The following is a 16249-nucleotide window of genomic DNA, read 5'->3' on the forward strand; positions in this document are numbered from 1 at the left end:
CTTGGATCTGCGTGGGACACTGGGTCCCCTGACAACCCCCCAAAAACCAAGTGCAGAACCCCACCTTCCCTCTGTTCCTCTAGGACAGGGGTGGGACTCTGCAGGCTCTCCTGACTGGGGATGATGGAAGCTGTAGTGCCGTAGACAGGGTGGCTGCATGTGGTTTGCAGGCAAGCCCCCCTCGCCTTCACTCAGCAGTTAATTCACTTCTTATGTTGCTGCTAGGTGGGTGAGCATTGTTGGCGTGTTTGAGATTTATTCTTAAGGGCTAGAAACTTGATTTTGTTGTTGTGTTGAAGATCAGAATTGTGTCTTTCCTTACAAATCCTGGGAGAGCTTTCTGTTGCCCTTTGAAAGGGGCCTGAGGCACCTTTCCCTCCCGGGCACCCTTGATGTGGAAGAGAATCTTATGGGTTTCCCCACCCCTCAACTGGATGCCTCTGAATTTCCCACCAAAAGGTTTTGGCAGCTGCTTCCAATTTTTTTTTTTATTTTTTTGCTTTTTGGAGGTTTTGACAGCTGAGGAAGGGTTGCAGAAACTGCACACTCCCATAGCAAGAATGGGAAGGGCCCGGGTGGGGCGTCGCAATGGGGCAGCAGGGTGGCCACCAAAACTTCAGAGCCGGCTTTGTGTTTGCATCAAACCCCCGAGAAGCCACCCAGCAGGATTGCCTGGAGGGAAACTTGTTCTGAGCCCGGCGGCTTCTTAGGAGGAGGGGAAAAGCCCTCCCCCACCACTTCAAATATTCGGTGCTTTTTTTAAAAAAAAATCTTTTGGAATTTGATTGCAAAGGAGAAACGGGGTGCTTCTATTTATTTATTTATTTATTTGATTGGATTTCTACCCTGCCCATCTAGACCAAAGGTCTACTGCTTCGTCCCTCCGTTGCAGGTAGACCCGGGCTGGGGTTTCGCTGCATGAAAGTTCTTTTGATTTCAGGGTGGGATCCAGAAACTTCGGGTGTTGACACCTCCTTGTGTGGGGAAGCAGCCCCCTGGGGAGGCCAGGACTCCCTTCTCGCTCGAGAGCAGAAGAGGGACGTGGTTTGCTATGGGGGGGAAGGACAGGGGGAGAATGATCCAGGCGTTGGTGACACCGTTCCTGGTTTCTTGGCCCTCGTAACGCTCACACTTTTCCACGGGGACAGCAGGTTGAGAACGCTTTACCTGCCATGTGAAGCTCCCCACAGAGTCCTGGAATTTGAGGTTTGAAGAGCGGTGGACGACTCTTATCTCGGAAACTCTCTTTGACTCCTGCAAGGAGACCAGAGACCTTCTCCAAACGGGGAAATCCTGAGAGTCTCTCAGACACAATCGTGAGGCTGCTGGAGTTAAGCTCAAAATTTCTAGGACTATTTAGAGCCTGAATTCCAGCTGACCTGTTTGAAAAGCGGGGCTGGAGGAGAGCTTTGGGGATGCCGTGGACAGCCAGAAAGACTAGCCTGTGGGTCCCGGAGCAAATCCAGCCTGAACTCTCTCTGGAAGCAAAAATGCTGAAGCTGAGGGCTGCTGTACTTTGGGCACCTCAGGAGAAGGCAGGAATATTTCTGGAAAAGACCAGGCAGAAGGCAGCAGGAAAAGAGGAAGACCCCAAGACGAGACAGATGGACTCCCAACAAGGAAGCCACGACGCTTGAATCTGCAAGAGCTGGACAGGGCTGTTGAGGATGGGCCATTTGAAAGTCACTCATTTACGAGGTCACCCTAAGTCGCGGGCAGCGGGGTGGCCCATCACCCCAACGCTTCCCCAAGCAGAGCTGCCAGGCCCTTTCTCGCCTTCCCCAGGTGTAAACCAGCTGGATTGCGCAACTCTTGGTCCGTCCCTTTACCCAGACTTGTGACAAAGAAAGTCAGCCGTGGGAAATAAACAAACCCCAGTAGATCTTTGGTGGTTTTTTTCCCCTGTAGCCCCCTAAACGCTCCCTCTCAATTTGCCGTATCTGTTCTTTCTCACCTTAGATATGAGAGAAGCCCAAAACATAAAAAACTGGCCTTAAAATGCCCTTTACAATCAATGTGTAAAGTCCCTGGAAACATTGTTACCTCGGCACATCCACTTTTATTTCCGGTCCTGTTGACTGTTTCTGAAATGTAACTCTCGGACATCCTTGTTTTGAAAAGGAAAGGTGCCTTGTTTCAACCTCCCTGTTCTTCTCTGCTTGGAGAAGGGAGGGTGGGGGCGTGGTCTGCCCCCCCAGCCCATCCGGGGGGGGGGATCCCTCCCGCCCTCTGCCAGGCCTGGCCAGCTTCAGAAGGGCTGCGGAGGAGCCTCGGTGCGTGAGTCTGTCCATCCGTGCCGGACATGACCGATCAAGAGGGAAACAGCCGCCACCGCTGGGCCCTTCTTTCTTGTGTCCGCCTGCACAGGATGATGCCTGCCCCGCATGCCGGCACGGCCGGCCGGCTCCCCACCACCGCCTGGAGGGAGGCAATATGTCAAGTTCTTCAGCTTCCACCCGGTGGGACCCACAGGACGGGCCCCGAGTAACCGCTTGCCTCGTTGCCTCGCTCTCTGCTTGACTGGAAAGCAGCCGGCCGGCTCGCCCTCCCTTCGCCACCCGACTCTTTAGCTGAGGCTCCCATCTAGTGGCCGGTGGTGGTGGGATCCGGCCCGGCCCAGCCCTCCTCGCCGCCTTTCCAAAGGGACACGGAGACCCTCCTTCCTCTGGCCTTGGCACCAAGGGGTGAGGAGATGCCCTGCTTTCCTCCTGGCCCGGGCAGAACACACACACGGTGCCCGGATAGCCCAGGGTCCCATCTGTATTTGGCACATCATCATTGCCAGCGGTGCAAACAGCCCCCAGCCAGGCGGATTTCCAGCCTAGCAGAAGGAATTTTGCATTTTTCTTAAAAATGAGCGGGTCCTTCGGTTTGCCTGTGGGCCGCTTGTCCATTTGCGAGACCCTGACGACCTTCGAATCATAATTGAGGCCTTACTGAAGTGGGCAAGGCAGCATTTCCTCCCCTGCTTAGCCATCTTTTGGGGCCCTTTAAAAGTCCTCATAGAAGTTACCTCGTCTCAAGATGGGCTCAGCATGCCTCCTTGTCGTCAGCTTCAGTCCGACTGATTCCAGGACCGTTGAATCTCAACTAGAGGAAGTGATTAAATACATGTGTGGAATTTGCTTCAGCAGTGACCTGTCACTAATTCACTGGGTCTGCTGTGTTCAGGATGACCAAATCGGCTTTAAATTGGCTTGGTGTCGGTGATAAAAATAATAATTGGTATTAATATAATTATTAGTCTATTATTGCCGTTACTAGTTTAACAGCAATAATATGTTTGTTGGGTATGGTGGATTTCTTTATCCCAGAACTGGGAAGGATTGATTTTCAAGGAACATTAGTAGTTGTTGTTAAATGTTATTGGCTTTTTTGTTTGTTTGTTTATTTATTTAACATGTTTCGTACTCTGCTCCCCCGAGAGGGATTCAAAAATAATAACAGTGCTAATCAGTGACATTACAGAAAACAATAGTTTTAGCAGCGGCAGCCGTGTTAGTCTGTGTGAGCCCACCAGGCAAAAATAATATATAATATATAATATAATTTATTGTCATTGTAAGTATATACACAGTATACCCATACAACGAAATTCACAATGTAAAATGTAAAGAAAAGTTAAAAATCAAGAAGACGAAAACATGGTGGCCACTTCCAGACGAAGCGCTGTGTGTTTCCATGTTAGCTTTAAACAAATCCACTTCCTCGGACACATGAGTTGCGGCTGCTCGGAAAATATATATTGTTGGGGCAATATATATAAACTGTATAAATATTTGCTATGCAGTCCCAACTCGTGTGTCCAAGGAGGTGGACGTGGTCCATGAAATCTCACATTAAAACATAGCGCTTAGTCTTCAAGGGGCTGCCATGTTTTTGTCTATTTTTTAATTTTATTTTATTTTTGCTTTGGCCTGATAATTACGGAAAATGATTATGAGAAAGCAAATAAGCAGAAGGCAGTGCTAGAGGGCAGGCTGAGAAGCCTTCCGGTTAGGCCTTTCTCCAGGTGAGCAAAAGTGAAGTCTTCCTCCGGGCGAGTGAAATTCAGGGGCCTGTAGGCGTGGCTCTCCCAGAATGGAGGATTCTGGGAGATGAAGTCCAAAAATTTTTTTTTAAAAAAATCCAGAGGGCACATCCCTAAAAAATAAAAGTGGGAGAGTAAGGAGGGGCCAGAGGGAAATGTGTGTGTGTGTGTGTGTGTGTGTGTAATGGGTTCGTAAAGAATTCCTGCCTCGATGTGCGGAGGTGTTGTGATGCTGAACCCACTTCACCCTTTTCCTTTCAGACTATCAGCTGACCAGCGCAGACCTCTCGTCCCTCCCGGCATTCAGTTCCCCCACTGGTCTGTCTCTGGGCAACATCACGGCTTGGCAGCAGCAGCACCAACAGCAACAACAACAACAACAACAACAGCAGCAGCAACAACAACAACAACAACAACAGCAACAACAACAACAACAGCAGCAGCAGCAGCAGCAGCAACATTTGGTTCCCGTATCACTAAGTAACTTAATGTAAGTGCGCTGCACTTTGCTAGGGTTAGTGAGCCTAAAGAGGTGGGTGGTGATAGATGCGCTAATGCTAACCGTCTGTCAGCTAATAATACACAACCAGGTTGAGCCTTTCTCTTCGAAGTGTGGGAGCCAAAAGAGTTCTCCTCTCATGAATCCATAAAATCCTTAAGGGTTTTCTAGTAAACAGCCCTTTAAGCAAAGAAGGCCAGGACTGTTCTTGAGACCCTTTTGCAAGGGTGGAGCTGAGCTTGAAGGAAAGGGTGGCCCGTTGATTTCGTAGCCAAGGTGGATGGATGGTGTGGAGTAAGAAAGGCTTCTCGGCAAAGCCTTCATTTCCGTTCGCTCGTCCAGACCTGGTGGCTGGTACAGGTGAAAGCAGGTAGATGTCAAAACAGGCCAAACTGTTAACAAGACAGCACAATGACATGACAATATTAAGACGTCCCTGCCTTTAAAATCCTTTCAAAAGCACACCAGTTTAAAAAAAAAGGATAGGACCAGAAGCTCCTGCTTCAGCGTGGATGAAAACTGAACAGCCTACAGGCAGAAGCACAGCCAGGAGGGGTTGATTTCTTGGACTACAAATCCCATAATTCTCCATTTTGGGCGTTGTATCTGACATGTGCAGACCTTACAGACACCTAAATGTGTCTCATCTGGGAGAAAAGCCTTCAAATGGAGGACTTCGAGGCTTAGCTAGGCCTCGTTCTGCCTAGTTTCCTATTCAGGAAACAAGTTCCCAGCTAGCACTGGGGCAGGAACAGGAAGCCTGGGCGGAGCTCGGCCTAGCTGGGCCTCAGAGCTTTCCCACTGAGGCCTTTCCTCCCAGGTGAGCCACATTCATGTGTCTGTGAGGAAAGGGTTGCCTGATATTGGAACCGACTTGATGGCACACAATTATTAGCTGGCCGGATAGCTCCGTGGTTTGGGCCTCTGGAGGCAGAGGCAGAGGGTTGGGAGTTCGAATCCCCCACTGGGGCTTCTGGGAGAGAAGAGCCAGCCTGGATGGCCTTGGGGGCAAAAGCTGCACAGGAGTCCCAGGGCAACCCCGGAAGAAGGGAAGGGAAAAACCCTCCGGAGTCTTCTCTATCTGGAAAGCCACAAAAAGGGTCTCTCTATAACTCAGAATTGACGTGACGACACATATTAAGGTTTGTAAGGTCAGTTCAGGCTGGATTTAGAAAAGGAAGAGGCCCTGGAGATTGTATTGCAAGGAGCTGCTTTAATAAATCAAGGTGAAATGAAGGGGCGTCTCCCGCTTTCTCTCTCCTCAGACAAGGAAGCCACCTCGCGCACGCCACTACCTTGACCGTTAACACCAACCCCAACATCAGCATCAAGTCGGAGCCGGTGTCGCCCAACCGGGAACGCAACACGGCCACCCCGCTCTCCACGTTCCCCCAGGCGCCCCGGCACGAGCCCACAGGACGTTCGCCCGTCGACAGCCTCAGCAGCAACGCCAGCTCCTACGAGGGCAACGGCGAGCGGGAAGACCCCTCCCGAGCCGACTTCGCCTCCTCGCTAGGCGTGATGAGACCCACTGCCGACGGCGAGGCCGAGAACCCCTCGGTCAAGCGCCTGCGGCTGGACACTTGGGTGACATAACCGCCCCCCTGGGGGCACCCCCCCGAGGCCCGGCTCCCTCCACCACCCCCTCCCCGAGGGCTGCTTTGGGCTCTTGTTCGTGGGTTTCCAAGGAGTGGGGGTACAGGCAGCGTTTGGTCCGGGAAAGGAGGTTTGGGGCAGGGAAGGGGCGGCATGGGGGGGGAGGGAGGGCCGGGCTGGCTGGGAAAGCGGGTGGGGTGGGGTGGGGACTTATTATAAACTGCCTGAGAAATAGCTTTAGGATTTTGTAGACGTCCGTTCTAGCGACATTATGCAGTCCATCAATGGCTCCTGGGGAATTCTCCTGGGATCCGTTAAAGGTTATATTTAAAACGAAACACACACACACAAACACACACACACACACAAAAGAGACCCCTTTCTGGTCACTAGACTCTTTTCGAGGCCGCTGGAATCCCAGGGGATCATCAGGACTTGGGCGGCGGCCGCGGCATCGGGGAAGCCGATCCGAGAAAGCATTGAACGGGCAGCGGGCGGGCGGGCGACGGAGCGTCAGGGTTCGGGGGGGGACGGGGTGTGGGTGGGAAGGGGGCCTGGGTCGTCCCGGCCACGCCGTCTTGATGGGGAGAGAAGCAGAGTGCCTTTAGACGTGTTATGGGGCTGGAGCGGAGGGGGGGGAAAGGACGGGACGGGAGGGTCCACTCGAGGAAGGCGGCCTTGAGGCCCCCCCCCCCAGCCGGCTTCTGGGGTTGGCCTCGCTGGGTCCGAAGAAGGGAGAAGCCGGCACCGTCCCGCAGGGAGACGTCGTTTTTGAGAATCCGCTTTTAATCCTGGTCCACGAAGGCTGGAGAAATGCAATAGCTTTAAAGAGACTTTGCCTCTCGGATCCGGGGTTTCCCAAACTTTTGATAGATAATCCGGGGCTCAGGGTTTGGTTGTGTTTCCTTTCCTTTCCGAACTTCCTGGACCTCCGCCAGAGGGGTCCTGCTTCACCCCATTCATGCCCTCCAAGAACAAACCCCCCGGGTTCCCCCCCCCGTCGGAGCCGAATGCGAGGGGCGGTCATGCTCCTCCCCCACTGGGCTTCTGACCCTTGTTTTATCACCACCAACCGTCCAGGGCGGGCCTGTCCTGTTTCAGACACGGTGAGATTTCCCCCCCCCCAGGGCTCCCCCGCACTGCTCCGCTCCAGCACGCGCGCTGTCGAGGGATTGTGGTCCAGTTTTGTGCTGGGGGTGTAATGGATTGCAGGGGGCTACGTCTGGGTCTGAGAGAGAGAGAGAGCCATACGGGGGGGGGGGCTTACCCTGCTGACGCCTGCTTCCACGGCTCTTGGGGCAGCCTCAGGATCGGGGCCCTTGAAGTGCACACCAACCGCTTTAAACTGGAGCCGTTGAGAAAAAGCTTCAGGGTAACGATTCTTTTCTTACAGAATCCCCTTCCCCGTTGAAGCTTCCCTTTTTTGACCCTTGGTGAGGTGAGATGTCCTTGGAGGGACAGGTCATGAAGGTGGTTGTCTGGAGGGGCCCGCGAAGCCCCGGCCCCCTCCGGTCTGCCACCTGTGCGACCCTCCCGGGGTCTCTTCACACACATGCCCAAGCCTTGCCTCAGTGAGGAACTTTGGTCAGTCCATGCTTTTTTTGGGGGGGGGCTGTCCCTCCTGAACCTTTATGATCCCTGCCAGTGGCTGAAACAGAAAAGCCAAGCCAAGCCAAGAGAGAAAACTGGGTGATCCTTAATAATCACACCAAGGCAAAGGCAGGATTCGGGGTGGTGCCTTTATTAGACCCGGTCCCCTTTCCTTTTTCTTTTACGCCTCCCTTTTATGGATCTGGCAGAATCTTTTGTCCTTTAATCGAATGAGTTTCCTGCAGATCATGAATTGGTAATTATACGGGGTGGGTTGATGGGAAACTATCACTTTGGAGGAAAATACTTTGGCCCACGTATATGATCCCCAACGTTGTCGGTTGCCGTTCTCCATCTGCGGGGCTGGTTTGTGCAACGGATTCTGCTTGCATTGATTGACAACGGAGTAGATGCCCTCCTTGCTGAGAGCAAGCGTCGCCTTCGGTCTTTGCTTTTAAACACCGAGCAGAGAACATGGGTGCTGAGGATCGTAGGTGGCTTTTCTGTGATTTACTCTCTCCTTTTTGGCAGAAGTCTTTGGGTGGGAAATCTTGTTCTCACATCCGCCTCCCTAACGGGGAGAAGGCCTTAGTGAACCACTTCTTAATGTCCTACATCTAGAAAACTCCGGAGAGGGTCGCCCTAAGCCGGAATCAACTTGATGGCATGACATCATCATCATTATTAATTGGAACCACCTTTGCGGTCAGTTCTGTTGGTTGTTTTTTTTTTTTTTTTAATGATTGAACTGAGGGCAGTAGCCCGAGTTTTTGGGTGTTGGCATGTAATGTGTGAAGCGGATCTTGGCTCACCTCCACCCCGAGAAGGTGGGTCGGGTTGTGCCCGTCCGTGGTCCTCTGGTTTAGACGTGGAAGAGGGATTAAAACTTTTGGAGGGAAGCAAGGGGGTGGCCGATGATGCTCCACGTTCAACCTCCTGCCCACTCACTTTGGGAGCTGACCTTTCGGGGGGGGGGTTGGTGTGTTTAGGACCCGATGGCTGTCCTTTGGCAAAATCAGAATCGGTTCTCGAGTGGAGCTTTGCCGAGGAGGCGGGTCGGCCGTTGGCTTCCTCCGGCCTCTCCTTTCCCCTCGAAAAAGCCCCACATCCCTCGGGTGAACGGGGGGGGGGGGGAAGAGGCCCGTTGTGGTTAAGCTCAGGAATCTTGTGCCAAAGGGGCTGCCCGGAAACACCTCGGTGGAGCCAGGGTGAGGCCCAGGCGGAGAGATGACGGCTCTTCCTCTGTCCCACGAGCTGCCACGCAGGAGCGTCCGGCTGGACTGGCCCGCCGTGGCGTTGGGTTCGACGTCATTCCCAGGCATCTCTCAGTTTCCCGGACGGCAGGCCACGTGGCGTGGCCTCCTTGCCCCGTGGGTGGTTTTCAGGAGGCATGGGGATTAAGGACTTTGGGGTCCTGCCCTAGCCGTGGCCACTTTTGTGCGGAGAAGGGGGCGTCTTCTGCACCACCTGCCACCGTTGCGGGTCGTGACCGGGGACCCACAAAGGGGGTGTGTGTCTTCGTGGCCGGTTTTCTATTCAGCTCCCTCTTGGGCAGAAAAGAACAAGGCTTTGGGGCTTTCTCTTTGATTGAGCATCCATGCCAGGGAATATCCTCCGATGCCAACCAAGCCTGGGAGATGCCACCAACCTTGCAAAAAGCTGCCACTGTCTTTGTATTTCTTGGGTCCAGGAATCCACACACATACACACCCCAGGTGTCTCCTCCACGGTCCGTCCTTCCTCAGCCGTCCCAATCGAGCCCAATCCACCCACCCCCCAACCTCCTTGGAACCCTCACCTCCACCCAGCCATGGGGTGACAGGTTCCTCATCCATGTGGCACGATTTGTCGTCTTCTCCCTCCCTCCTGCAACACCGCAATGGGGGAAGAATCTCCCTCCCCCCCGCTCCCCACTCCTCCTTGGGAGACCCACCACCACCACGGGCATTTGCTTGGGGGGGGAGGTCTCTCTTTTACTCCCAAGGAGACCCACCCACCCCCAGCCCCTAAGAGAGGGATTTCTTTGGTATGGAAAGAAGTGCTCTTGGTGTCCAGTTCGGTGGCTCTACTTTGGAGTAGAGAACGTGGTTGAGGGAAAAGGGAGAACATCGATCCATAAGGGTGGCAAAAGGTGTGTTTCTCGTTTTGTTTTGTTTAAGGGTTGGAGACAGCACTATATAAAGGATTTATTAGTTGCCAAAGGTTAAGCCAGTGGCCTGCTGTCGAAAGACAACTTTCCAAAGCTAAGAGTGCTTGCAGGATGTGACCCTTTTCATGGTGGGGCATTTTAAAAAGCATCTCTCTTGTGCCCCCTCTTTTCCCCCCCTCCCTACCCCACATATCTGGGTCCTTTCGCTCCATGGTTTCACGAGAGGACTGTATAATCTCCTCTCTCGGCGCCTCCCCCCTCCCCTTCCTCCTCCTCATTTTCAGAAGAATGACAATCTTTAGGGGAAAAAAAGAAAAATCAACACCTTTGTTTGTATTTCTATAAATATATTTCTTGGAGAAACTTTTAATTTTAAATGCTTGTGTCCATCCGTACTGTTGACAGCTACATTGTGTATATTTTTTTTTTAATTTGGAAAGAAAAAAAAGAGAAGAAATTGGCGTTTGTATAGGGTTTTAGTTTTAAAAAGTTATCTATATATAAATATAAATATAAATATATATATTATATTATATATTTTCCATTTTTAAAAAAAGGGGATGTTGCAAACGAAACACAAAAAATTGCACGATTTAAGAAATATGACTTTAGTTGAAAATGCTGCAGTTTTTAGAGATGATGTGTGGGGGGAAATAAAGGAGCTTATTTATTCTCAAAGGCTACAGAAAAAAATGTACAATGCATGATGAGAAAATATTTACAAAAAAGAAAAAAAAGAAAAAAAGTGTAACCTGAACAAAGTGTAGCGTTTAAAGACACACAAACACACACAGACACAATTTAAATGACAACAAATGGCTAATATATCGTGTTTTGGCTGGTTCGCTTTTTGGTTTTTAAATGTTTCCTTTTTTTTCTTTGAGAATGAAATACAATAGTGTATATTTTCATATAAGAAGTATGCACTGATATGTTTTAAAAAATGATATATTACTTTCTAAAAGTGTGGTTACTTAACCAACATCTGTTTCTGCTCGTTTCCTTTAAATCAGAAGTACAAGAAAGCAAGGCCTCTTTAGACCCACAAATTGGCATATATCGGAGGGGAGGGGGAAGAAGGAAGGGGTCGGGTTCATTAGTAGCTGGCTTTTTCCCATTAGGTGCCCTGAAAATTTGTGCTAGAACCGTTTCGGTGTTTTAAAAGTACGTTCCTAGTCCTCATGAAAGTTGAATAGTTGAAAACCTGACAGTAGGGTTCGAAGGGAGGAATATTGTTTAAGAGGAAAGGGGCCCCTCCTTGAAAATGAAGCCCCCCCTCCCAAATATGGGCCATATAATGACTTTAAAATGGAAACTCCATGTATTTTTGAGGAGCGATTCTGTTTTGGGTTCACCCTCCCTGCGAAATCTTGGCCACTCAGACAGAATTGAGGTCCCTTTTCCTGATGGGGAGGTGGTGAAATTTCCCCCCTCGAGACCCATAAGTCATCTTGCTTTCCTCCTCTCATCTTCTCCATATCCGGTTTCGGGGTTGTTTTTTTTAGTATACGCGCCTGTCCTCCCAAGTCAGCAGCAGGCTTTCATCCGATTTGGTGCACCAACCGAAGAAATGTCAAGAGTCAGATATTCTCCATGCGCTTTCCACCCACCCACCCGGGACTTCCTACATCGGCCGAAGGGGGTAGTTTTGATGATCTTGTAGTTTGAAGTTCTGCGGTTCTAAATTACAGGAGGACACCCCCTTAATCTGGGGGTGGGAGATCCGTACTCACTGATTCCGTTATCCACGGTCTGAAAACATTTAAAAGATTAAAAGCAAAATCCTAGAAATACAGGTTCTAAAGATGAAGTTACCAGAACTGGCCACGACAGGGAGCCAGAGACCATGTTATGACTAGCGTTCTCTATTAAAATAGTGTTTTCTAGAATTGGTGTTTTTCAACATCCATTTGGGGGGGGGGGGAGGCTTGGAACCGATGCAGGAATCCTGGTGTGTTTACGCACGAACGACCATTCTCTCTGTGGGGAGCCTCTGTCACCCCCACAACCACCACCTCTGAGGTTTTTCACACAAAGCATGGCCCAAGGTCACCCCCAGAGAGAGGTGTCGGGAGCTGGGATTTGAACTCGAAAGTCAGCATGTTGGTTGTCCTCTCTTAAGACGGCACCATGGATTTTTGCCACTCCCCGCGCTCTCCAATCTTCCTGTGGTATTTAAGACTATATTATCTATTTACTTGCTGCATTTTATGTGACCATTCAAGCCATTAAAAGAAACGGGAAGTAAAACAAGACACCGGAAAAAAATTAATAAAGGGGGGGGGAGGGATTAAGCATGTAAAATACCTTCCCCCATTTCTGTTCTAAGGATGCAGATAAGGGTTTTCAAAGGGAAATTAAATGCGTCTGTACAGAAATGAGGCTTTGAGGGGAGAGGGATTGCTTGCCGTAAAATTGAGATAAACGGAAGAGTTTTTCTACCTCTGATCCCCGACGAGGGACAAAGAAGTCTCTTGGTGGAAAGGATGCTTTTTATATATAAAGGAAAGCAGGGGCAGTCCTGTGCCGCCACTCCGGAAAAAAAAACCCAAAAACCCTGAGTCCATGCCAGGATGATGCTTTTATGATGCCCATGCAAAGGGTGTGGCGGTCACCTGTGGTTCAGGTAAGGGGGGTCAGAAGAGCAAGCAAGAGGAGGGGGTCGGACTCAAGACCAGACCAAGCTTGGTTTGGGGTTTAAAGAATGGCCTGCTCCGTGTCGGCCAGTCCCTCGAGCAAAGTTCATCAGAACTGCAGGGTTGGAAGAGGCCGTGCGGAGCACGGAGTTTAGCCCATCAAGGAATCAAGCTCCCGACCTCTGGCTCCACAGCCTGAGACCCAAACCACTGAGCTAAGGATGGAGAGGGGGGGTTATGTCTTGGGCCCCAGGATCCTGCAGGGAACAGGCCAGCCTTTCAGAAGCAGGGAACAGGTGGAGATGAGCGGAAGGGGTACCCCCACCCCCACACCCCATTAGATTCAGCCTGAGGCCGTGGCCTGTCTATGGAAGCCTTAATTCCTAATGATAGTGTACAGATGTATAGTTTTGGACCATAACTCTCAGAATTCTTCCCAAAATGAGGAAAGATCCAGGGGGAAGAAAACCCACACAAGTCTGCACCTCTGTCCAGGAGCCGTCCCCCCCCCCCCCGGTGAGAATGGTTTTTTAAGACTGGAATTGATTGCGCAACAACCTTAGCGGGGGGGGGGAACCCAAGACCAGCAGCCTGAGTTTGCATGGCCATCAGAGGCTGCAATACGGATGGCTACATCATCATCTTAGAACCGCCAAGCGGCAAGGGACCCTCGGGGTCATCCGAGTCCAGGGTGAATTTGAACTCCCAACCTCCGGCTCACCAGCCAGAGACCTCAACCACTGAGCTTTCCTGCCCCCCCAAATCTAATTATTAATTGTTATACATCTGAGACCTGTAAACTCATGGCCTTTGATCCTCAAAGGGCTGAGAGCCAACCAAGAAAAGGCGATGTATGTTATTCTACCTGAGTGCGTTGGCCAAATTAAGGACTTGGGGAAGTGGTTGGCGGGGGGGGGGGGGGAACAGCCGCTCAAAACGCCTGTCCTTGTTCTCCCTTCCCATTCCCATTTTTGCCTATTTTTTTTCCTTCCGCAAATTTGGGTAAATAGCCTAATAGAGTGGTCGAAATGACTAGATAGGCGGGGTATAAATACAATAAATAAATAAATAAATAAAAATAATATTGCTTATCTTTGACTGCCCTCTAGTGGCTGAATCTGTGCCCTGCAGCCCATTGAAGTTTGTCCAAGGAAGGCGTCCCTGTTTCCAAACGTGGGGGGCGCCCCCTGCTGGCTGGCTCTGTGCCTCGTTGGACACCTCAGTCTAATTAAAGCACTCATTGGTTCTCCAGGGTGCCCTCTGGTGGCCATGTGTGTGCACTGCGCCCTGCCTGACCTTTCGGAGATGGAAAGACCTGACGCTTTCCATTTGGGAGGTCAGCGCTCTGCGGCCTTCTTGACCTCTGCTCGTTACGAAGCCTATTCTATTGCAGGGCCCTCTCAGCGGCCGGACATGTCCTCTGCTGTCCGCTGACCCCTGTCCCACCCCACCCCACTCCCCCAACACAAACAAGGCAATGGAGTTCCAGGAAGGGAAACAGTTTTTCTGCTTGGAAAAAGAAAAATCTTCTCCCAGCAGCTTGAAGGGGCATTGGAGGAAGACTGCATAAGCCCCTTGGGGGTCCCCCCACTCACCCTTTGCTGGACAGCATGGGGGGGGGGAGATCCTATTTTGATATCTTGCACATGAATGCCTCAACTACTGTACAATTGCACTTATTTCACATGCTAGCAAGGTTATGCTCTAAATCCTCCAAGGTAGGCTTCAGACTGAGAACTTCCAGAAGTACAAGCTGGATTCCGAAGGGGCAGAGGCACTAGAGACCAAATTGCTAATATGCGCTGGATTATGGAGAAAGCCAGAAAGTTCCAGAAAAACATCTACTTCTGCTTCATTGACTATGCAAAAGCCTTTGACTGTGTAGACCACAACAAACTATGGCAAGTCCTTAAAGAAATGGGAGTGCCTGACCACCTTGTCTATCTCCTGAGAAACCTATACGTGGGACAGGAAGCAACAGTTAGAACTGGATATGGAACAACGGATTGATTCAAAATTGGGAAAAGAGTACGACAAGGCTGCTTATTTAACTTATATACATCATTTGAAAGGCTCGACTGGATGAATCCCAAGCCGGAATTAAGTTTGCCAGAAGAAATATCAACAGTCTCAGATATGCAGATGATACCACTCTGATGGCAGAAAGTGAGGAGGAATTAAAGCTCACTGGAAGGACAGATCCTGAAGCTGAGGCTCCAATACTTTGGCCATCTCATGAGAAGAGAAGGCTCCCTGGAAAAGACCCTGATGTTGGGAAAATGTGAAGGCAAGAGGAGAAGGGGATGTGAGATGGTTGGACATGGTCATTGAAGCGACCAACATGAATTTGATCCAACTCTGGGAGGCAGTGGAAGATGGGAGGGCCTGGCGTGCTCTGGTCCACGGGGACTGAAGAACAACAACATGAATGCCATCACACATACACACACACACAAAAGCAAAAACAAATGGCTAATATATGGTCTTTCACTGGCCCACTTTTGGTTTTTAAACCGTTCCCTTTTGTTTCAGGTTTGAGAATGAAATGCAAAACAAGTTTTAAGACCATCGGGAAAAAGTGGGGGTCCACCGGCGGAGTGAGGGCCCCAAAGCGTAATTTTCCCCCCTGTTGGGACATGGGCTTTTGAGCACGAACCCCGTTCCCGCCAGCTAATATGTGATCCCATTCATTCCCCTTGTCTCCTGCATCCCACTCTCACCCAGTTGGCCTCTGTTCTCCTCCTCCTCCCCCCCCCCCCGCCGCCTGCCAACTTTTCATCTCAGTTGGTGCCAGCAAACGGGCCCAGCATGAGAGAGAGAGAGAGAGAGGGAGGGAGGGAGGGAGGGAGGGAGAGAACAGGCGCCCCCACCCAGTCCCCCTCCCTCTCTAGCCCTGAGTCTCCCCCTTCCTTCAAAAAACCCCCCACCCTTCCCCAATTCTCACCAAGTGCTTTGGGTTTCCATGGCAAGGCCCAGCCTGTCTGGATGCTATTTTGCATACGGATGAGAGAGGTGGGGGGGGGGTCCGGGAAGGGAGAGGCCTGGGAATGAGTCAGGAATGATTCACATCCCTCCCTTCCCTTCTCCCCCCCCCCTTTCCTTTGGTCTGTCTGTCTGACTGTCTGAGCCAAGCTGGTGAAATGAGCCCGGATATTTCCTGCCACCGTCTGGAAAGGGATGAGAAATGCTCCCCACCCACCCACCCACCGGCCGCCATGGATTTCACACACAGACCCCTTCCACTGTCCCTGGCTGAGGCAGTTTGGGGGCAGGAGAGGATGGGGGAACGGGAGGGGTGGAGGCAAGTAAGCTTCTGCCAGGAGGAGGAGGAGGAGGAGGGCCAAATTCTGGAGCGCACCCAAAGGATCCAAGAACCAGGAAATGGGCCTGAAAAAGGGGGTGAAGAGAAACCAGATGCAGGCAGCGAAGCCGAGGAGGAGAAGGGATACCGACGGGAATTTGAGATGCGACCGAGGCCGATCCGTCTTGGTGGAATCCTGCCCTGGAAGGCCCCACTTGCTCTTCGCCTCCTTTGGAAAGAAGGGCTGCCCCACACCCTCCCCACACCCCGCCAGGCCTTTTCCGGCTGGCCAATTCGTTACCTGCGTCCAGCCGGGTCACAAGAGGGGGGGGTCTGGTTATGTCAACAGCCCCACCCACACCCCCACCCCCACCCGCTGTCTCTTGGACAAGACCCACTTCATGCCGCCTGGCGGTGGCCAAGGGTGCTCCCCAGAGACCAGGGTTTA

General features: G+C 51.3%; 1 protein-coding gene across 7 annotated transcripts in view; it reads left to right on the forward strand.

Annotated features, from left to right (window-relative positions):
- Positions 1–10846, forward strand: part of MEF2D (myocyte enhancer factor 2D) — a 90171-nt gene extending 79325 nt beyond the window's left edge. For all 7 annotated transcript variants that reach the window (XM_072984264.2, XM_072984272.2, XM_072984263.2 and 4 more), the window contains 2 exons: positions 4292–4520; positions 5795–10846. In XM_072984264.2, the coding sequence (XP_072840365.2) occupies positions 4292–4520; positions 5795–6125 (560 nt within the window). In that variant the 3' untranslated portion in view covers positions 6126–10846. The remainder of the gene's footprint in view (positions 1–4291; positions 4521–5794) is intronic.
- The last annotated feature ends 5403 nt before the right edge of the window (positions 10847–16249 follow it).

The sequence above is a fragment of the Pogona vitticeps genome, chromosome 15 (assembly GCF_051106095.1).
Source record: "Pogona vitticeps strain Pit_001003342236 chromosome 15, PviZW2.1, whole genome shotgun sequence".
Lineage (NCBI taxonomy): Eukaryota > Metazoa > Chordata > Lepidosauria > Squamata > Agamidae > Pogona > Pogona vitticeps.